This window comes from Muntiacus reevesi, chromosome 1 (genome assembly GCF_963930625.1).
Source record: "Muntiacus reevesi chromosome 1, mMunRee1.1, whole genome shotgun sequence".
Lineage (NCBI taxonomy): Eukaryota > Metazoa > Chordata > Mammalia > Artiodactyla > Cervidae > Muntiacus > Muntiacus reevesi.
The window spans coordinates 186,853,465-186,875,940 of NC_089249.1; the positions used below are offsets into that span (position 1 = coordinate 186,853,465).

At 41.9% G+C, this 22,476-nt stretch overlaps 1 protein-coding gene across 1 annotated transcript; it reads right to left on the bottom strand.

Moving 5' to 3' along the window:
- Window positions 1–10,080: 10,080 nt before the first annotated feature.
- LOC136155465 (olfactory receptor 1I1-like) lies at window positions 10,081–11,031 on the bottom strand. Its single transcript, XM_065917211.1, has one exon. It carries the CDS (start codon window positions 11,029–11,031, stop codon window positions 10,081–10,083), a length of 951 nt encoding a protein of 316 aa, XP_065773283.1.
- Between the last annotated feature and the right edge of the window lie 11,445 nt (window positions 11,032–22,476).

Consider the following 22,476-nt stretch of genomic DNA (forward strand, 5'->3'; position numbering starts at 1 on the left):
GGACAGCTTTTGTCTACTGCGAAGGAGAAGAGGAGGAAGATGAGAGACATGAAGCTTGGAGTCAGAGACGGAGTTCCATCTCAGCTCCCTGCAAACCTGTGTGTTTTGTGAAAACCCATGGGATTCTTATAGCTCCCTCCCATGGATTTCTGTTTCCCCAAGGAAAACCATCCTTGTCTGAGAATGGATAGTCTCAGATGTCTGACTTAGTTGTTTTGGGACAATTTAGGTATTATTCATTAACACCTTCATTTCTCTTCGGTGGAGCCAAGCTTCATAGAAGATCAAATTGAGAGAAATCAAATCCAAACCTGATCATCTTCTTTCTCTTCTTTTCCCTTCATCTTTCTTTCTTTCCTTTCCTCCCTTTCCTCCTCCATCAATAAGACATAATTTTAGCATCTCTTTTAGGTTCATGACTAGCGATATAAGGATGAATAGCACTTTTCTGAAGCATCCAATGAACTCTAATTTCATTAGGGACACTTTTTGATCTGCTCCCAGGTGATGACTAGGTAGACTCCTTCTCATTTGTTGCAATGAGGACCAGTGTTGGAAACTCCAGCAAAAGAGTGGAAACATAAAGTGGACAAAGTTACCTTTTACATGTTAACTTGAGTCCAGTATGTAAATTTATTCATTGGACTTTTTGATGAAGACTAAGATCTTTTCTAGTATGAGCAAATTGGTGGTGGATCTGTATCAGCTGCCTTGCCTTAGTCATATACATAGGCTGAAATCTGTGTTCTGTTTTTTTTCATGAATGTGGAACAAGGAATTAAGGATTCTTACAAAACAATCTGGGTACAGAATCCTTTCAGATTTTTACACTTCTACATCCAAATTGCCTCCCATTACCTTGCTCACATCTATTTTGACAGGTTTTTAAAATGATTCCTTTTTGTTATTAAGTCTTTACAAAGCATACAATTTGGATTTCATGAAACCACATTTCCTATTCCTTCTCTCCCTTCCTCTTCCTTCCCTCCCTCCATTCCATCCTTCCTTCCTCCTTTCTCTTATAGTTTGTTAATTTTTATAGTATTATTTAAACAATGCATCTGTAGCAGCAACTGCAATCAGCATGATCAGGTTTGGGATTATTTAAAATGACTCAACTGAGCAGAAATGTTTCAGCAAACTAGTGAGCAGGCCCCTGGCCTCAAGCATTCGGTGCACTGGGACAGTAGTCACATGTTTTCAGGGGAAACAGTGACTTTGAATGAACCCAAGAATGCTGGTAAGGTGGAAGTTTTATATAGAGCTTTTACCCTAACAAAAGAATACCTGGAGCTTTAAAGCTAATGGCATTTTGGGGACTTCCCTGGTAGTCCAATGGCTAAGACAGTGCAGGGGGCCCCAATTCGATCACTGACCAGGGAACTAGATCCCACATACTGCAACTTAGGAGTCTGCAGGCCTCAACTTAAGAGTTGAGTTCACATGCCCGTGTGACACAACTAAGACCCGGCACAGCCAAATAAACAAAATATATATTTAAAAACAAAAAGCTAGTGGCATTTTGGAAGTACCTTTGGTCTCAGCAGTACCTTCGCAGGACAAGATATTCTGTATTTTCATATGATCTAGACCAACCATCACTGCTCCTTGAAACAGTTTTGCACCCTTAGTAAAATATACACTGCTGTATCGTGTCAAACAGATGTTCAGAAAGTTTATTCAAAATAAAAACTCCCAGATGCAGCCTGGGCTATTCAAAGATAAGCCATTTCTATGACAACAAGAAAGGTGTGATCAAGTGTCAGTTGACAAAAAGCAGAATGTCCTACATGCGTGTTCCTGGAGTTAATATGATGACAGAAGAGTGAGTTTGTAAAATAACACTCTGACATGAACTGATATGAAAATATGGACCGAAGGAACGAACAGGAGAGAGCAAGTGTTAAAGAAATGCCAACACGTCATCATGCCTGATACTATTCTCATTCACACATTTTAAGCTGACAATGAGTTTGATCCTAGTTTTGCTTCCCCATCTATTTAGAAAGTTCCCATTATTTATTGGGAGTTAGCAGGTTCATGGACATGAACTTGGGCAAACTTCGGGAGATGGTGAGGGACAGAGAGGCCTGGCGTGCTGCAGTCCATGTGGTCCTAAAGAGTCGGACATGACTGGGCAATTGTACAACAAAAATCAGGTGCATACAGAAAGTTCAGAGAAAGCAGATTCATACAAGACCACCAAAGCTTGGTTGCGTTTGCCTCTTTAAGTCTCCATTTTCCACTGGATGTGTTTATCCTTCCTTTAAATTAATGAAGACTCATAGAGAACATATTAGGTGCTAGGTGTCTCTTATGATACATAGACAACATAGAAAAAAAAAACAATGTGTCACGATTCACCAGGTCCTTGTAAAATGTTAATATCATCTCTTTCCAGCAATGAGAGGATTTTCCTTTGCTGCCCTCATTTCTTTATTTTTTAAAATGAATTCATTTATTTTAATTGGAGGCTAATTACTTTACAATATTGTAGTGGTTTTGCCATACATTGACATGAATCAGCCATGGGTGTACCTGTGTCCTCCATCCTGAACCCCCCTCCCACCTCCCTACCTATGCCATCCCTCAGGGTCATCCCAGTGCACCAACCCTGAGCAACCTGTCCCATGCATCAAACCTGGACTGGTGATCTATTTCACATATGGTAATATACATTTCAATGCTATTCTCTCAAATCATCCCACCCTAGCCTTCTCCCACAGAGTCCAAAAGTTTGTTCTTTACATCTGTGTCTCTTTTGCTGTCTCACATATAGGGTCGTTGTTACCATCTTTTAAAATTCTATATATATGCATTAATATACTGTACTGGTGTTTTTCTTTCTGATTTACTTCACTCTGTATAATAGGCTCCAGTTTCATCCACCTCATCAGAACTGATTCAAATGCATTCTTTTTAATGGCTGAGTAATATTCCATTGTGTATATGTACCACAGCTTCCTTATCCATTCATCTGCTGATGGGCATCTAGGCTGCTTCCATGTCCTGGCTATTATAAACAGTGCTGCGATGAACATTGGGGTGCACGTGTCTCTTTCAGATCTGGTTTCCTCAGTGTGTATGCCCAGAAGTGGGATGCTGCCCTCTTTTCTTACCTGGTTAAGTCCTCTGGTCTTAAAACCAATTCCTGACAAGTACATATCTGAGGCATTTAATGACAACAAAAGTGTTGAGACTTCTAAGGAGCAACACTTTATTTCTTAAAAAATTTTCTCTTATTTTTTGACTGAGCTACATGGCATGTGGATTCTTAGGTCCCTGACAAGGGATCGAACCTGTATTCCCTGCACTGGGGATGTAGAGTGTTAACCAATGGACCACTAGGGAAGTCCCCAGAGTTTCTTCATGTGTAGATTTCACAATGACTCTGAGAGGTATATGGTGTTGACCACAACTGATAATAGAAAGACTGGGGCTGGGACTTCTCTGGCAGAGCAGTGGTTAAGAATCCACACTTCCATGCTTCCACTGCAGGCGTCATGGGTTCAGTTCCTGGTCTGAACCCACATGCCAGGTGGTGCAGTAAAAAAAAAAGACGGTGGCTGAGAGAGATGTTCTGGGCACTCAACCTGCAGGTGGTTCGGTTTTTAGTTGAACTGAGATTTATTTTCACTCTCAAACTCCATTGCTTCTGAGTATGGCCACTCACACCCTAGGAGCAGTGGTGTTTCATAGTCAAACTCTCCCAACATGTTCTAAGTCATCCTCTTCAATTGCAAGTGTTTTAGATTCTTATCTACCTGCCTTCCAAGAACATTGGTTTATAGAAAGGTTTAAGGTTTGCTGAAGTAAATGGGACAACACAGTATATAGTTTGATCGGTATAAGAAAGGTGACAGGTGACCCCATGGTGTTTTGAGAACAAGGAAAAGATGCTAATCCCTGCTATGAGGAGCAGGATCATGGAAGGTGAACAGATGTGAAAGGGAGCTTTAGAAAAGTTAGCAGTGCAAGCTCTTCCTGGGTAACCTCAAGAGATCTCCAGCAGAGATTTAATTAATTTTCACAGGTTTTTAGAGTTGGGTTTGAGGTTTTTATAGGGTGATGCTCAAGCTTCTCTGGGCAGCCTGTACTACTGTGAGTCCCTTCCTGGCTACACATTTCCAACTGTCTTTGGTTGTTGACAGGAAGCCCTTGCTTGCACTAGGGCAGTGGTTCTTAGCTTTGAGTGTACATCAGTGCCACCTAGGGAGCTGGTTAAAACCCAAGTATCTGTGCCCATGCCTTGGAGGGTCTGGGATGGGGTTTGAGAAACAATAGTTCTAGGAAGTTCTCAGGGGACACAGCCGCTACTAGTCCAGAACTGTACTTGAAGAACCTCAGCTTTGGAGAAAACTGTTTTATGGTGATCTCCATCCACAGACCCTAAATGCTTTTTCTGCACATGACTAGCCACAGTGAGTTTGTCCTCTGTACCTTTTGCCCTCTCAGGGAATATAGAATTGCTCTCAGTCCCTCTTCTTTTTCTCATTCTCCCTCTCCCCTCACAGTCTCTCTCCTTTCAGGAAGAGATGCAGTTCCTCTTCCCCAGGTCCTCCAGTTCACTCCTGTTCTCCATCCTTGGCTGACTTACCAGGAGGGTGTTACCAAGAGAATGGTCTTGGCAGACTCCATCTCCACTGGATCCCATAGGATTCTGAGGTCAATGCTAAGACACTGGGAAAGATGCGAGGAGACCCCTCAGCTGTGACTTCTGAGGGGAGTCTGATATCTGTGGTGTAGAGGAGGGAATCATGTATTCCCACCCCAGCTGGGGTATGCGAACAGGGTCACAGCAGGGTATTTAGAGTCTGAGGGCTCTTGGGCATTTTAATCCCATGGCTCCTTGTTAAGAAGGAAGATGCTAATTATCTTGTTTGTATTCTTGCCACTTGTGACCTGTTGTCTGGCGAATGGGCACTTTGGGATAATGGAGTGGGTGACAAAGTGGAGGATACACTCCACTAAGGATATATTATCACTAGAAAACCCCCTAGTGTCCCTTCCCAGCCCAAACTGAACCTCATGGCGATTTCCATGCAGGGTGGTCTGGAGGCTCAAGCCCCTCCCCAGGGTGCTCAGGTGCCTGAATATATGTCCTTTCACTCATTCCATCATGAAGGAAACTCCAGGAGGATAGGGAACTTATACAGTTAAGTTCACCAGTGAAAGCTCCTGCAAAGTAATCAATAAATTTATGCTGCATAAATCAGTATCAGTTAAGTTGCTCAGTCATATCCAACTCTTTGTGACCCCAAGGACTGCAGCACACCAGGGTTCCCTGTCCATCACCAACTCCCAGAACTTGTTCAAACTTATGTTTATTGAGTCGGTGATGCCATCCAGCCATCTCATCCTCTGTCATCCCCTTCTCATTCTGCCTTCAATCTTTCCCAGCATCAGGGTCTCTTCCAATGAGTCAATTCTTTGCCTCAGGTAGCCAAAGTATTGGAGCTTCAGCCTCAGCATCAGTCCTTCCAATGGATATATAGGACTGATTTCCTTTAGGACTGACTGGTTTGATCTTGCAGTCCAAGGAACTTTCAAGAATCTTCTCCAACACCACATTTCAAAAGCATCAATTCTTTGGTGCTCAGCTTTCTTTATGGTCCAACTCTCACATCCGTACATGACTACTGGAAAAACCAGAGCTTTAACTAGATGAACCTTTGTTGGCAAAGTAATGTCTCTGCTTTTTAATATGCTGTCTAGGTTTGTCATACCTTTTCTTCCAAGGAGCAAGCATCTTTTAATTTCATGGCTGCAGTCACCATCTACAGTGATTTTGGAGTCCAAGAAAATAAAGTCTCTCAAAATTTTCATTGTTTTCCTGTCTATTTACTGTGAAGTGATGGGACCGGATGCCATGATCTTCGTTTTTTGGATGTTGAATTTTAAGCCAGCTTTTTCACTCTCCTCTTTCACTTTCATCAAGAGGTTCTTTATTTGCTCTTTGCTTTCTGCCGTAAGGGTGGTGTCATCTGCCTATCTGAGGTTATTGATATTTCTCCCTGCAATCTTGATTCCAGCTTGTGTTTCATCCAGTCCAGCATTTTGCATGATGTATTCTGCATATAAATTAAATAAACAAGGTGACAATATACAGCCTTGATGTACTCCTTTTCCTATTTGGAACCAGTCCATTGTTCCATGTCCAGTTCTGTTTCTTCTTGACCTGCAGGCAGGCTTCTCAGGAGACAGGTAAGGTGATCTGGAATTCCTACCTCTTTAAGAGTTTTTCCACAGTTTGTTGTGATCCACACAGTCAAAGGCTTTACTGTAGTCAATGAAGCAGAAATAGATGTTTTTCTGGAATTCTCGTGCTTTTTCAATGATCCAACAGATGTTGGCAATTTGATCTCTGGTTCCTCTGCCTTTTCTAAATCCAGCTTGAATGTCTGAAAGTTCTCGGGTCATGTACTGTTGAAGCCTAGGTTGAAGAATGTTGAGCATTACTTTGCTAGCATGTGAGATGAGTGCAATTTTGTGGTAGTTTGAACATTTTTTGGCATTGCCTTTCTTTGGGATTGGAATAAAAACTGACCTTTTCCAGTCCCGTGGCCACTGCTGAGTTTTCCAAATTTGCTGGCCTGTTGAGTGCATCACTTTAACAGCATCATCTTTTAGGATCTGAAACAGCTCAGCTGGAATCCCATCACCTCCACTAGCTTTGTTCATCATGATGCTTCCTAAGGCCCACTTGACTTTGCATTCCAGGATGTCCGGCTCTAGGTGAGGGATCACACCATCATGGTTATCTGGGTCATGAAGATCTTTTTTGTATAGTTCTTCTGTGTATTCTTGCCACCTCTTCTTATTATCTTCTGCTTCTGTAAGGTCCATACCATTCCTGTCCTTTATTGTGCACATCTTTGCATGAAACATTCCCTTGGTATCTCTAATTTTCTTGAAGAGATCTCTAGTCTTTCCCATTCTATTGTTTTCCTTTATTTCTTTGCATTGATCACTTAGGAAGGCTTTCTTATCTCTCTTTACTATTCTTTGGAACTCTGCATTCAGATGGGTATGTATTTCCTTTTCTTTCCAGAGGGGACCAAGCTTATTTTTGAATGGGTATTAAGGGATTTCTCTTCAACCCTTGAATCAAAAGTGTTCTTAGACTTCATTCTTTGGTGTTTGGGTTCCTATGTCGTGCCTCCCATTTCTGTTTCCCTGGGGGTGGGGGCTTTTTATCTTCTGGATCCTTCTATTTTTACCTTCTCCCCAACTGGCTTTTTAATGTCTTAGGAATATTAACTTTTTAAAATGTGTAAATACTAACTCTTGGTTAAGAAATTTTTCAGGCACCACATTTTCTTTATCCATTCCTCTGTTAATGGATATTTAAGTTGATCCCATGTCTTTGCTATTGTAAGTACTACTGTAATAACATTGGGGTGCAATATCTTTTATAATTATGGTTTTTCTCTGGACATATGTCCATGAATAAGACTGTGGAATCATATGATAAATTAGCCGTAAAAAAGAATGAAATAATGCCATTTGCTGTAATATGGATGGAACTAGAGGTTATCATGCTAAGTGAAGTAATCAGAGAGAAAAATATATGATATCACTTATATGTGGAACCTAAAAAATGATATAAGTGAAGTGAAACTATTACAAGTGAAACTAGTATAAGTAAAACTGTGGTGATACTAGTGGTAAAGTACCCACCTGCCAATGCAGGAGATGTAAGAGCTGTGGTCTCAATCCCTGGGTCAGGAAGATCCCCTGGAGGAGGGCATGGCAACCTACTCCAGTATTCTTGCCAGGGGAATTCCATGGACAAAGGTGCCTGGAGGGCTACAGTCCATGGGGTCACAAAGAGCTGGACACTACTGAAGTAACAGAGCACTCACACGTTACATGGGAAGCAAGTGAAACGATCTGCAAAACAGAAACAAACTCAGAGAGTTCAAAAACAGACTGATGGTTACCAAATGGGAATGTGTGGCAGGAGGAATAAATTAGGAGTTTGGTATTAATATATACACACTACCATGTATAAAACAGATAATTAATAAGGACCTACTGTATAGCACAGGAACTCTACTCAATATTCTATAATAATCTATCTGGTAAAAGAATCTGAAAAAGAATGCATATATGTGTATGTATTACTGAGTCACTTTGGTGTACACCTGAAACTAACACAACTCTACTCAATAAAATTAAAAAAAATATTCTTGCAATGGAATAATGAAATGTTGTTCCCCAATCCAGGTCCTTATTCATCCAGTTCTTAGCAAGGCCTCTCAATGAATAATCTCTCTTAGTGGCTTTTGTGTAACCTTCCAGAGTTTCTACACAGACATAAACACACACACACACACATATACGCGCGCACGCGCGCACACACACACACACACACAGAGTTCCTTCTGGGAACTATGAGGAAGAATCTGTTCATGCTTCTCTCTAAGATTTTGGTTTAATGTCAATCTCTGACATTCCTTGGCTTTTAGAAGCATCACCTTGATCTCTTCCTTGGTCTTCACATGGATTTTTCCATGGGTGCACGTCTGTGTCCAAATTCTACCTTTTTCATAAGGATACCAGTTAGAGTGGATTAGGACCCTCATGACCTCGTTATAACTTGATTACTTTGCAAAGACCCTATTTTCAGAAATGGTCACTTTCTGAGGTACTAGGGGTTAGACTGAGACATATCTTTTTGGAGGACACAATTCAGCCCCTAATCCAATCTCTTCATGGAGCACAGCCCACCGCATCCACTTGTTGCTGACAGTGCCTGTAGAATCATATTGGGTTTGGAGCCATGTGATGGAATCACAGGAAACACATGGACTCTGTGGCTAGTTCAGGGCCAGTGTGCTCCCACTGTGGGCTGTGTGCTGCCTGCTTCAGGACCACCTGGACAGCCTAAGAAGGCAGATTCCAGGGTCCAGTGTCAGCCTGCTGAATCACGATCTCCATGATCCAATGCTAGCATCTCCTATGTCCCAGTATGGGGGACATGGGAGGCCTGATGATGACAGTGGTCCCCATGCAAAGTCAGGACCCCTAGGCCCCCTGTGAGATTGAAGTTGATGACTGCTGAATCGGTAGCACGTGATCTCACCTCGTGTTCTCAGAGTCCTTCCTCAGGTCACTTAGGAAGCATGGTGATGTAATTGGTTGATATGTAACACATATTTTTTTTTAAGACACAGACCATTTATTTTTCACTTTTATTGGGGTATAGTTGCTTTAAGCATTGTGTTAGTTTCTGCTGTATAGCAAAGTGAATCAGTTACACATATACATATATCCCATCTCTTTTATACTTGCTTCCCATGTATGTTACTGCAGAGTGCTGAGCAGAGATCCGTGTGCTATACAGTAGGTTCGCATTACTTATCCATTTTATACACAGTGTCAATATGTCAATATGTCAGTCCCAGTCTCCCAGTCCCTCCCACTTCCCATGCCCCCTTGGTGTGCATAAGTTTGTTGTTTATGTCTGTGTCTCTATTTCTGCTTTGCAAATAAATTCATCTGTACCATTTTTCCTATATTCCACATGTAAGCAACACTATATGATACTCGTTTTTCTCTTTCTGACTTACTTTACTCTGTATGACAGTCTCAACGTGCATTGACACCTCTGAAAACGGTACTGTTTTGTTCCTTTTTAAGGCTGAGTAATATTTTACTGTATAAACATACCACATCTTCTTTACCCATTCCTCTGTTGATGGACATTTAGGTTGCTTCTACATTATTGAAGACAAAGATCTTTAAAATTGAGTGTAGCTAATCTTTCATTCAACTAGGATTATCCATGTACCACTTCTATAAGATACCCCAGGAGGGCCAGTTTAAGGCTACTTCAAAATCTCCTACTCTGACCTACAGGAGGAAGATAAACCATGGGGAAAAAGCACATCTTTTCTTTCCTGCAGCACTTCATTCATCTCTTATGACAGACACATTTACCGTGTTGACCTGTGGTGATTTACTGACAGATCTCTATTCCATACCAGACTCTGAATGCCTTGAGAGCAACGACGTATGTGTTTCAGTGTCCCATGCACTGAACTGGGGTCCTGGAACATGGTAGGTGCCGAACAGCTATTCTGCCCTAGGACTGATGGGGGCTACTTTGCCACCCAGCTTCCTCAGGGCTGCCTTCATGTCCTTGTTCCTTAGGCTGTAGATAAAGGGGTTCAGCATGGGAATGATCACAGCATACATCAGGGCAGCTGCCTTGTCCTTCTGGGAGGAAGTGGGAGATGCCGGCTGCAGATACACAGCAAAGATGGTGCCATAGAATAGTGTCACCACAGTGAGGTGTGAGCCACAAGTGGAGAAGGCTTTCCATTTGCCAAGAGCAGAAGGGATCCTGAAGATCGTCCGAAAAATGCAAGCGTAAGAGAAGACTTTGCACACAAGAGGGCTGATGCCCATGACAATGCCAAAAGCAAAGATCACCAGCTCGTTGGTGTGTGTGTCTGAGCAGGAGAGCTTCAGCAGGGGCATGAGGTCACAGAAGAAGTGGGGGATTTCAGAGCCAGCGCAGAAGGTCAGCTGAGCCATGAGGCTGGTGTGGACAATGGACTGGAGGTTGGTGATCAGCCATGACCCCACCACCAGCAGCCCACACACACGGGGACTCATGATGGCCAAGTAGCGCAGAGGGTGGACAATGGCCATGAACCGATCAATGGCCATCACAGCCAGAAGAAAGCTGTCCATGGTCCCAAACAGGTGGAAGGCATACATCTGGGCAAGACAGCCTGCGAAGGGGATGGCTTTGCTTTGTGTCCAGAGGTTCACCAGCATCTTGGGCACAGTGGTGGAAGAGAAGAAGATGTCAATGAGGGACAAGTTGGAGAGGAAGAAGTACATGGGTGTGTGGAGGTGTGAGTCTGTGATGATGGCCAGGGTGATGAGCAGGTTTCCAAAGACGGTGACCAGGTACATGAACAGAAACAGCCCAAAGAGGAAGATCTGATGCTCTGGCTTTTCTGAGAGTCCCAGGAGGAGGAATTCTGAGACTGCTGTTTGGTTTTCTGGTTCCATGGACAGCTTTTGTCTACTGCGAAGAAGAAAAGGGCAGAGGGAAGAGCATAAACCTGGGAATCAAACAATACTACAAAGCTACAGTCATCAAAAAACAAATGTGGTTCTGGCACAAAAGCAGAAATATAGGTCAGTAAAACAGAATAGAAAACCCAGAAATAAACCCATGCACCTATGGTCAATTAGTCTATGAAAAAGGAGGCAAGGCTACACAAATTTGGAAAGACAGACACTTCAACAAGTGATGCTGGGAAAACTGGACAGCTACATGGGAAAAAATGAAACTAGGTTATTCTTTTACACCATACACAAAAATAAGCTCAAAGTGGATTAAAGACCTAAATGTGAGACCAGACACTATAAGACTCCTAGAGGAAATCATAAGCAGGACATTCTCTGATATAAATCAAAGCAATATCTCTTTTGATCCATCTCCCAGAATAATGGAAATAAAAACAAAATAAACAAATGGGACCTAGTTAAACTCAAAGGCTTTTGCACAGCAAAGGAAACAATATGCAAGAAGAAAAGACAACCCACAGATTGGGAGAGAATATTTGCAAATGAAGTGACCGCCAAGGGATTATTTGCCAAATTACAAACAGTTCATGATGTTTAACAGCGTCAAAACAAACAGCCCATTCAAAATATGGGAAGAAAACCTAAACAGACATTTCTGCAAAGAAGACATACAGATGGCCAAGAGGCACATGAAAAGATGTTCAACATCACTAATTATTAGAGAAATGCAAATCAAAACTACAATGAGGTATCACCTCCCACCAGCCAGAATGGCTAGCATCAAAAAAATCCACAAGCAGTAAGGGCCAGAGAGGGTGTGGAGAGACAGGAACCCTCCTCCACGGTTGGTGGGAATGAAAATTGGCAGAGTCACTATGGAGAACAGTATGTGTACATGTGTACTAAGTCGCTTCTGTGTTGTCTGACTCTTTGCAACCATAAGGACTGTAATTTGCCAGGCTCCTCTGTCCATGGGATTCTCAAGGCAAGAATACTGGAGGGGTTGCCATGGCCTTCTCCAGGGGGTCTTCCTGATCCATGGGTTGAACCCCTGACTCTCGTCTCTTGAATTGACAGGTGGGTTCTTTACCTCTAGTGTCACCGGGGAAGCCTGGAGAACAGTATGGAGGTTCCTTAAAAAACTAAAAATAGAGCTACCATATGACCCTGAAACCCCACTGCTGGGCATGTATCTGGAGAAAAACATGATTCAAAAGGATACATGGACCCTAATGTTCATTGCAGCACTGTTTACAACAGTCAAGACATGGAAGCAACCTAGATGTCCATCAACAAAGGAATGAGTAAAGAAGATGTGGTAAATATATAAGTACAATGGAATATTACTCCGCCATTAAAAAGAATGAAACAATGCCATTTGTAGCAACATGGATTGTCACACTGAGTGAAGTAAGTCAGACAGAGAAGGAGAACTTTTGGATGACATTCCTTATATGTGGAATATAAAAAAGAAATGAAACTAATGAGCTTACTTAGAAAATAGAAAGAGATTTACAGACTTAGAGACCAAACTTATGGTTGCCTGGGGTGGGGGAAGGATGGAGGGAAGGGAAAAGAGCTTGGGATGGACATGTACACACTGCTAAGTTTAAAATGGATAAAGAACAAGGACCTACTGTATAGCACATAGAACTCTGTTCAGTGTATGTGGCAGCCTGGATGGGAGGGAGTTCAGAGGAGAATGGATACAAGTATGTATGGCTGAGTTCCTTCCCTGTTCACCTGAAGCTATCATAACATTGTTAACTGGCTATAATACAAAATAGAAGGTTAAAAAAAACCAACAAACAAACAAACCTGGGAGTCAGAAATGGAGCTCCATCTCAGCTCCTTGCAGATCTGTACATTCTGGGAAAATCCCCTTTGTTGATTTTTGTTTCCTTAAAGAAAACCATCCATGTGTGAGACAGTCTCAAAGGTCTAACTGAGTTGTTGCGAGACAGCTGGATATTGTTCATAAACCATTATGTCTCTTCAGTGAAGGAAAGCTGCATAGAAAACAAAATCAAGAGAGGTTAAACCCATACCTGATCATTGTGCTCTCTCCTTTTCTCCTTAACTTTCTCTCTTCCCTTGCTTCCTTTCACCCTCCACCAACAAGATGCAATTTTAGCATCAATTTTGGTTTAATAACTAGGGATATATGGAGGGATAACACTCTTCCTCTGTTTCTGGTGAACTTCAAGTTTGTTAGGGGCACTCTATGATCTGATAGCAGGTGATCACTCGATAGACTCCCTCTCATTTATTGTACGGAGAAGGCAATGGCACCCCACTCCAGTACTCTTGCCTGGAAAATCCCAGGGACGGGGGAGCCTGGTGGGCTGCCGTCTAAGGGGTCGCACAGAGTCGGACACAACAGAAGCGACTTAGCAGCAGCAGCAGCCTTTATTGTGATGGGGATCAGTTCTGAAAGCTCCTCTAACAGTGTGGGAACATAAACATGCTCAAACACACTTTCCACACTGTAACTTAAGTGTGTAAATTTATTCACCAGGCTTTTCGATGGAGACCGAGGTCTTTTCTCTGAGCATGAATAAATTGATGGTGAATCTTTATCAAGCACCTTGCCTTAGCCATACACATAGGCTGAAATCTATCCTCTGTTTTTTTTTTCTTTCATGAATGTGGAACAAAGAAGTAAGGAGCTTTGCAAAACAATTCAGGTGCAGAATCCTTTCCGAAGTTTTACAATTTTACATCTAAATCATCTTCAAGTTCCTTGGTCACATCAAATTTGACAGCCATTTTTAATGATTCCTTTTTCTTATTAAGTCTTTACAAAGCATTCAATCTGGACTTTGTGAAGGCACAATTTCCTATCTCTTCCCTTTTCCTTCCTTCCCTTCCTGCCTCCTTCCTTCCTTCCTTCCTTCCTCCTTTCTCATACAGTTTGTTAAATGACACCATATTATTTAAAGAATGTAATTGCAGCAGCAACTAAAATCAGCACAATCAACTTGGGGATTATTTAAAATGATTCAGCTCAGCTGCAGCTTCCCTGATGGCTCAGATGATAAAGAATCTGCCTGCCATGCAGAAGACCCGGGTTCTATCCTTGGGTCAGGAAGATCCTCTGAAGAAAGGCATGGCAACCCACTCCAGTATTCTTGCCTGGAGAATTCCATGGACTGAGGAGTCTGGTGGGCTACAGTCCATGGGTTCTCGAAGAGCTGGACACGACTGAGTGACTAACACTTAAACTTCACTTCAACTTAGCTGAGGAGGAAGGTTAGTGAGTAACCTTCTGGTCTCAAGCATTCTGGGACAGCAGTCGGTGCACTGTTAGGGAAAATGGAAACTTTGAATGAAGCCAGAAAGCTAGTTAAGTGGAATTTTTAAAGGGAGCTTTCACAGTAACAAAAGACTCTCTGGAGCTTTAAAGTTAATGGCATTTTGGAAGTATATTTGCTCTCAGCAGTCACTTTGCAGGACAAGAAATTTTACATTTTCTTATGTTCTAGACAAACTGTCACTTTCATTGAAATAGTTTTGCACCCTCAGTAAAATACACACTGTTGTATCGTGTCAAACAGCTATTCAAAAAGGGTATTCAAAATAAAAACTCCCAGACCCAGCACAGACTATTCAGAGGTAAACAGTTTCCATAACAACAAGAAAGGTGTGAACAAATATCCAGTTGGCAGAAAGCAGGATGTGCTAGATGCTTATTTCTGTAGTTAATGTAATGACAAGAAAAGTGAGTTTGTAAAATAACACTGGGCTTCCCAGGTGGTGAAGTGGTAAAGAAGTCTCCAGCAGAGGCTTAGTTACTTTTCAAGGATTTTTAGAGTTGGGTTAGTTTGTAGGGTGATGCTCAGGTTTCTCTGGACTGCCTATACTTCTGTGAGCCTCCTCCTGACCACACATTTACAACTGTCTTTGTTGACATGAAGTCTTTGGCTTCTCTAGGGCAGTGGTTCTCAGTCTAGAGTGTACATCAGTGTCACCTAGCGGGCTGGTTAAAACCCAGAGAGCTGTGCCCTGGGAGTGTCTGGGATGTGGCTTGAGAATCAACAGTTCTAGGAAGTTCTCAGGCTTCCCTGTTGGCTCAGATGGTAAAGAATCCGCCTGCAATGCAGGAGATGCATATTCAATCCTTAGGTTGGGAAGACCCCCTGGAGAAGGGAATGGCTGGCTACCCACTCCAGTATTCTTGCGTGGAGGATTCCACGGAAAGAGTAGCCCAGCGGGCTATAGTCCATGGGGTCGAAAAGAGTCAGACACGACTGAGTGGCTGAACTGAACTGAGCGACTAACTCACACTTGAAGTTCTCAGGAGACACAGCTGCTGCTGGCCCAGGACTGCACTTGAAGAACCTCAGTTTTGGAGAAAGGTGTCTTACCGTGTCCTGCGTCTACTGACCCTAAATGCTTTTTCCCACACGACTGGTTATAGAGGGTTTGTCCTCTATACCTTTCTCCCAGTCAGAGAGTATGGAATTGGTCTTGGTCCCTCTTTTTCTTATTCTCTCTCTCTCTCTTCATCCAGGAAGGGATGAAAAGAATTCCTCTTCCCAATCCCATCCATCTCACTCCCCTTCTCCATCCTTCACTGACTTACCAGGATGGTATCGCCAAGACTATGGTCTTGGCAGACTCCTTCTGCACTGGCCCCCAGCAGATCCTGAGGTCATTGCTAAGCCAGCAGGAAGGGCGTGAGGAGACTGCTCAGCTCTGATGGCTGGGGTAAGTCCGCTATCTACGGTCAGGGAGCATGGGAATCATGTGTTCGCACCCCAGCCGGGGTATGTGAACAGGGAGCCAGGGACACAGCAGAGTATTTACAGTTTGGGGGCTCGTGGGCATTTCAGTCCCACGGCTCCTTGTTAAGGAAGATGGTAATTATTTTGTTTGTTTCCTTGACCCCTGTGACCTGTTCTCTGGGACTGCGCACTCTGGGATGATGGAGTGGTTAACCCAGTGGAGATGTCACTAGGGATTCACTCTCACTAGGAAACCCCACCTAGTGTATCTTCCCTGCTCAGACTGAGCCTCATGACAGTTCCTAGGCAGGGAACTCTTGGCTATTTTCAATAGTTGCTACTATGAGTGTTGAGGTGCAGGTACTTTTTTTTTTTTGTCATTCATCTTTATCTAATTTTTTTTCTTTAAAACACTTTTATTGTAATTATCCTTCAATTAAAAATAAATTAAAAATGATTTTTCTTGGAGTATAGTTGATTTACAATGTTTTAGTTTCAGTATAGTACAGTGAATCAGTTAAGCATTATATAATATATCTCCACTCTTTTTTAGATTCTTTTCTCATATACACCATTACAGAGTACTGAATAGAGTTCTCTGTGCCATACAGTAGGTTCTTATTGGCTATCTATTTTATATATAGTGGTGTTCCAATCCCAAGCCCAGTCTCCCAATTTATCCCTCCCACCTTTATCCCCTGGTAACCATAAGTTTATTTTCTGCATCTGTAACTCTATTTCTACTTTGTATTTAAGTTTATTTGTACCCTTTTTTTTTTTTAGATTCTACCTATAAGTGGTATCATGTGGTATTTGTCTTCCTGTGTCTGATTTGCTTCCTTCTGTACGACAATCTCCAAGTCCATCCATGTTGCTGCAAAGGCATTATTTCATTCTTTTTTATGGCCGAGCAATACTCCCTTGTATATTTGTGCCACATCTTCTCAATCCATTCCTCTGCTGAGGGATGTTTAGGTTGCTTCCATATCCTGGCTATTGTAAATAGTGTTGCATGTATCATTTTGAAGTTTTTTTTTCTGGATATAAAGCCCAGGAGTGGGATTTCAGGGCCATATGGGAATTCTGGTTTTACTTTACATACTATTTTCCATAGTGGCTATACATGGTGCATACTATTCTTCATAATGGCAGTACCAGTTTCCATTCCCACCAAGAGTGTAGGAGGGCTCCTTTTTGGAACCACCCTCTCCCGCATGTATTATTTGTAGACTTTTTGATGATGGCCATTCTGACCTGTGTGAAGTGATACCTCACAGTAGTTTTGATTTGACTTCACCATAATTTATGTAAACAATTTGCTATTGATGGATGTTTCCAGTCTTTGCTAAAAATGGTTACTTTGTACACGTATCATTTCACAACTATGAGTGTGCCTGAGCATGAACTCCAAAAGTGGGGTTGATGGGCCAAAGGTTGCCTTCTGATCAATATTACCAAGTTTTTCTCCACAGGAATTGTATTAATTTACAGTCCCCTTAGAGACACATGAATGCCTGTCTTTTCACATGCTGTTCCCCAACAGTGTGCATTGTCGTCTTTTGAGGATTGTTCCTGTCACTCTGATATGTAAAAAAAAAACTAGTATGTTAGTATGATTAAAAATAATTAACAGACTTTATTATTTTATTACAGTTTTAGATTTACAGAATAATTGAGCAGATAGTATAGTGAGCGCATATACTCACGCCTGCTCATAGTTTCCCTTATCAGTAATGCTTTGCATTGATGGGTGCGTTTGTTACAGTTAATGAACCAGTATGGATACATTCCTCAGTATGAATATTTCAATTTAAAATTTCCTTTTATTTTTATTTGTTTTTTCATTTATTTTTTCTTGGAGTATAATTGCCTTACAATATGGTGTTATTAATAGTTTCTGCTGTACAACAACATGAATCAGCTATAAGTATAAATATATCCCCTCCCTCTTGAGCGGGAGCCGCCCACTCCCCCACGCCACCCTTCTAGGTCATCACAGAGCACTGAAGCTTCCCACTAGCTAGCTATTTTATACACAGTAGTGTATATATGTCAGTGTTACTCTCCAAGTTGGCCCCACCCCCCCATCCCCACTGTGTCCCCATGTTCACTCTCAACGTCTGCATCTCTATTTCTGCTCTGCAAATAGCTTCATCTGCACCATTTTTCTAGATTCCGTATATATGTGAGTATATAGTATTTGTTTTTCTCTTTCTGACTTACTTCACTCTGTATGACTGACTTTAGGTCCACCCACATCACTACAAATGATCCAGTTTCTACTCCTTTTTTATGGCTGAGTAATATTCCATTGTACATATGTACCACATCTTCTTTATTCACTCATTAGTCTATGGACATGTCTCAGTATGAATTTTAATTTGCATTTCTATATGAGTCAGATGGAAAATCTTTTTAATATATGAATAGAATCTGTATTTTCTGTGAACTCTCTCTTTAGATCCTTTGCCTATGCCTATTTTCCTGTTCATTTGTTGAATTTTTTTCTTTTTTCTTTTTTTTTAAGTCCACATCATGTGGCAAGCAGGATCCTAATTCCCTGACCAGGGATTGAACCTGTGCCCCCTGCACTGGGAGCATGGAGTCTTAACCATTAGACTGCCAGGGAAGTCTGATGTTCAATTTTTCTTATCAATTTCTAGGAGCTCTTTATACATGAGGGGAATTAACCATTTGTCTATGATACAATCGGCAAATCTCTGATCTCTTAAAACCTTCTTTCCAGGGTTTCCTCCTTTTTATCCTCCTTCTTTCTGTATTTTCATTCATTTTGTCAGTTGTTTCTCTTTCTGGTTGAGGAAAAAAAAATTTTGACAAGGTCAATGACGTTGGGGGAAGGAAACTGTCGACACATGCCTGCTCTCAGGCTGAATCATTGGGAAAACAATTAAACCTTTACACTGCTAAGAGAAGCTGTCCCTTGTCTTACTGTGTGTGAAGTCTCCCTTTTCTCATCTTTGACTTGCACTAAAAAATGATTCTTTAGTGAAGCCTACTTAGAGAAGCCTATTTAGGTATGAAAGGTAGCAAGGACATAGAGGCATATTAAGGAGACAGATGCCTAGATAATTTTGTTACAAAGTAATGAAAGTTTTTTTTTCTTGGCTACTCTATGGGATCTTAGTTTTTTGACCAGGGATGGAACTGGCACTCTTTGCATTGGAAGTGCATAGTCTTAACCACTGGATAACCAGGGAAGTCCCTATGAAAGTTTTAACAGAGGTGGCATAATGCAGTGGAAAAAGCTTTGGAATGGAGGCAGGATTCACTACTTACTATGTGACCCAGAGCAAGTCACTTTTCCCCTTCCTCTTCGATAACATAAGAAGATTCAAATGTCTACCCTAGAAGGTCAGGTGGGTGCTTGATGGGTATGTCTGTTTTGCAGCCCTGTTTCCTGATGTCTGATAAAAGCACCACACTTTCCTAAGAAGAGATATGAGATCTAGGTGTGGCTAATCCCTACATCTCAACTGGAGGCAGGGAGTGTACATGCATCAGATCTGGCCAATAAGAATGCCTTATCTCTTAGTGATGGTAGCTCCTGACCACCACTTGACCAATCATATACCTCCCTGGACTTTGTTTTTGGAACAGGGTGGCTAGGCTAAGGTAGTAATGTGGTCTGGAGGTGCTGGGATTAAGAAAAGACTCTGATGATGTGGGGAAATTCAACATGTTCCTCCTTTTAGAACAAGTGCCTTGATACTTGCAAATGTATGCAGGAGGGACCAAACCCTTCAAGGACCCAGGGACACTGTTAAATGATAACAGTGAAACGGGATCACACACGCATGTCATGTCCTGAGCTTTGATGAGGATGTAGCTTGGGGTGTGTGTGCTCTTTGTGGTCAATTGAGTTTCACTGCAGTGGGTTGAGGTGATGCCCAACCACCCAAACCAGGACCGGTTCCTGCTTGTCGGGGGATGGTACTCATCATTCTGGCAGAGAGTCACGAATAAGAATCAACTTGAGAAATGCTTCCCAGATAGAAAGATGAAGATGGCATGTTGACAGAAGAGCATTTCCACAAGGTCTTATGGCTTAATTTTCATCATCAACAGCAGGCATGATGTCTGGAGAAGAGGATGGAGGTGAACACTGTGAGGGGAGAAGGAAAAAGGGATCAAGCAGGAGGAGAGGCCTTGAGTCTTGGTACCACCACTTACTCACATGTGATTTGGGAAAATTCATCCTCTTTGATGTGAAGAAGTGCCATTGATTGAGAGGTCATGGTGTTCCAGGCATGCTTCATACTTCACCTGTAAAGTGTATGATTGTTCTTCAAAGTAGCTATTTTTAACCCCCATTTTGCAAACAGAGAAATGTGAGCCTGGTGAGATAAAGTGATTTGTCCAAGGGTGCGGAGCTGGGAGTTGGAGGAGTCAGGTATGAAATCCAGAGTCAGTCTGATTCTGAAGTCTTTGTTCTTTCCATCGAATCTATCATTTAACCTCAGTTTCCTCATCTGTAAAATGAGACTCATAATAATGCCTACCTCATAGGACTGTTGCAATGATTAAGTGAGATAAGGAAATTATAAAGGAAAAAATGCTGTAAGAAATGTGTATTGTGGTCATTATATATAGCTTGCAGTGTATATCATATTGTGGGGTTATATAATGCTTGTCACTATATTTAGGAGTGGAATGATTAGGTCTAAACTTGTTTACTCAATTACAAACCGATGGTTTTATTTATTTTATTTTACAGTATGATTTTGCTTTTGTAGAAAATTATACACATATATGTATAGAGCGGACTTGCAATGTAGGAGACCTGGGTTTGATCCCTGGGTTGGGAAGATCCCTTGGAGGAGGGCAAGGCAACCCACTCCAGTATTCCTGCCTGGAGAACCCCATGGACAGAGGAGCCAGGCAGGCTACAGACCGTGGGGGTCGCAAAGAGTTGGACACGACTAAGCGACTAAGTACAGCACAGCACATGTATAGAGTGGTGGTTCTTTTTCTGAGAGGTTTTTTATTTTAATTTGTGTATTATTTTTGACTTTGATGGGTCTTCGCTGCTGCAAGCAGGCCTTCTCTAGTTTCTGCGAGCAGGGTCTATTTTCTAGTTGTGGTGTGGGGGCTTCTCATTGCAGCGGCTCCTCTTGTAACGGAGCACAGGCTGTAGGGCACGCGGGCCTCAGTAGACACAGGCTTATGAGCTCAGTAGTTGTGGCTCGTGGGCTCTAGAATGCAGCCTCAGTAGCTGCTCTGGGACAAGTGGAATCTTTCCGGACCAGGGATTGAAACCATGTCCCCTACATTGGCAGGTGGATTCTTAACCAGTGGACCACCAGGGAAGCCCAAGAGTGGTGCTTCTTAACTAGAGATGATTTTACCCCCAAGAGACACTTGACAAGGTCTGGAGACATTTTTGATTGTCATTACTAGGAGATGCTGTTGATGAGTGAAGGCCAGGGTTGCTGCCCAGCATCCCACAGTGCACAGACTAACCCCATTACAACAAATCATTATCCAGCCTCAAGTGTCAACAGTGCTGAGATGGAGAAACCCAGGTAGATGGTAAGGAATAGGAGGACACACAGGAAAAATCTCCCTCTGTTTATCTCTGTCATCTGGAATGTAGGTTAATTTTGATTACTAACCTTCACGGTAATCTATTTTTTCCCTAAAATTTAAAAATCAGTAAACTTGTATTTATTGAATATTAGCTAATATATGCATAAGAGCTCTTTATGGAGGAAAGCATAATTTTGCTCTTGTAGGATATGATGTGTGAGGTGGAGAATTATGGGTTTTGCAAAAGAAAATGTGGGGTTTAGTTGTTCAGCAAACTAACAGTTTCTATTTTAGGAGTAGGATAGGGTTGGAATTTATACCAAGAGCACTGAAAAGAGAGAAGTAATACTGATAAACTTTTGATATCTATTATTGTTATTACTGGGTGCCAACACCTGAACCACCCAAGTTGTCCTCTCAAGAACCCCTAGGGGGTAATTTATATAACTGGAGATATGGACAAAATGTAATATAGAAGGATATTCACTGACCTGCTTTTGAAATGGTGAAAAACTGAAAACCATTTAAATTCCCATTGAAAGACTGGTTACATATATATTATGAAACATCAGTAAAAGGCTGCTATTTGTCATAAAAATGCTTCAAAATGATTTTTTAATATCATGGTCATAGTTTTAGAAAACAAGTTATTTCATTGCCAACAATGTACTAATAACAACCCCAGACAAAATTTATACCTATATATGTAAGCATATGGGCTTCCCAGGTGGCGCTAACGGTAAAGAACCCTCCTGCCAATGCAGAAGACATAAACAACATGGATTCAGTCCCTGGGTTGGGAAGATCCCTGGAGGAGGGCATGGCAACTCACTCCAGTATTTCTGCCTGGAGAATCCCATGGATAGAAGAGCCTGGCAGGCTACAGTCCATAAGGTCACAAAGAGTTGGACACACTGAAATGACTTAGCACATATGCATATACTACAACATGTTCATGTGCATAGTTGTTTTTATGTTTTAATTCTTTAAATATTTATTTATTTATTGGTTATGCCATGTCTTAGTTGTGGCATGAGGAATGTTTAGTTGTGGAATGCAAACTCTTAGTTGCGGCATGTGGGATATAGTTCCCTGACCAGGAATCAAACCCAGGCCTCCTGTGTTGGGAACGTGGAGTCTTAGTCACTGG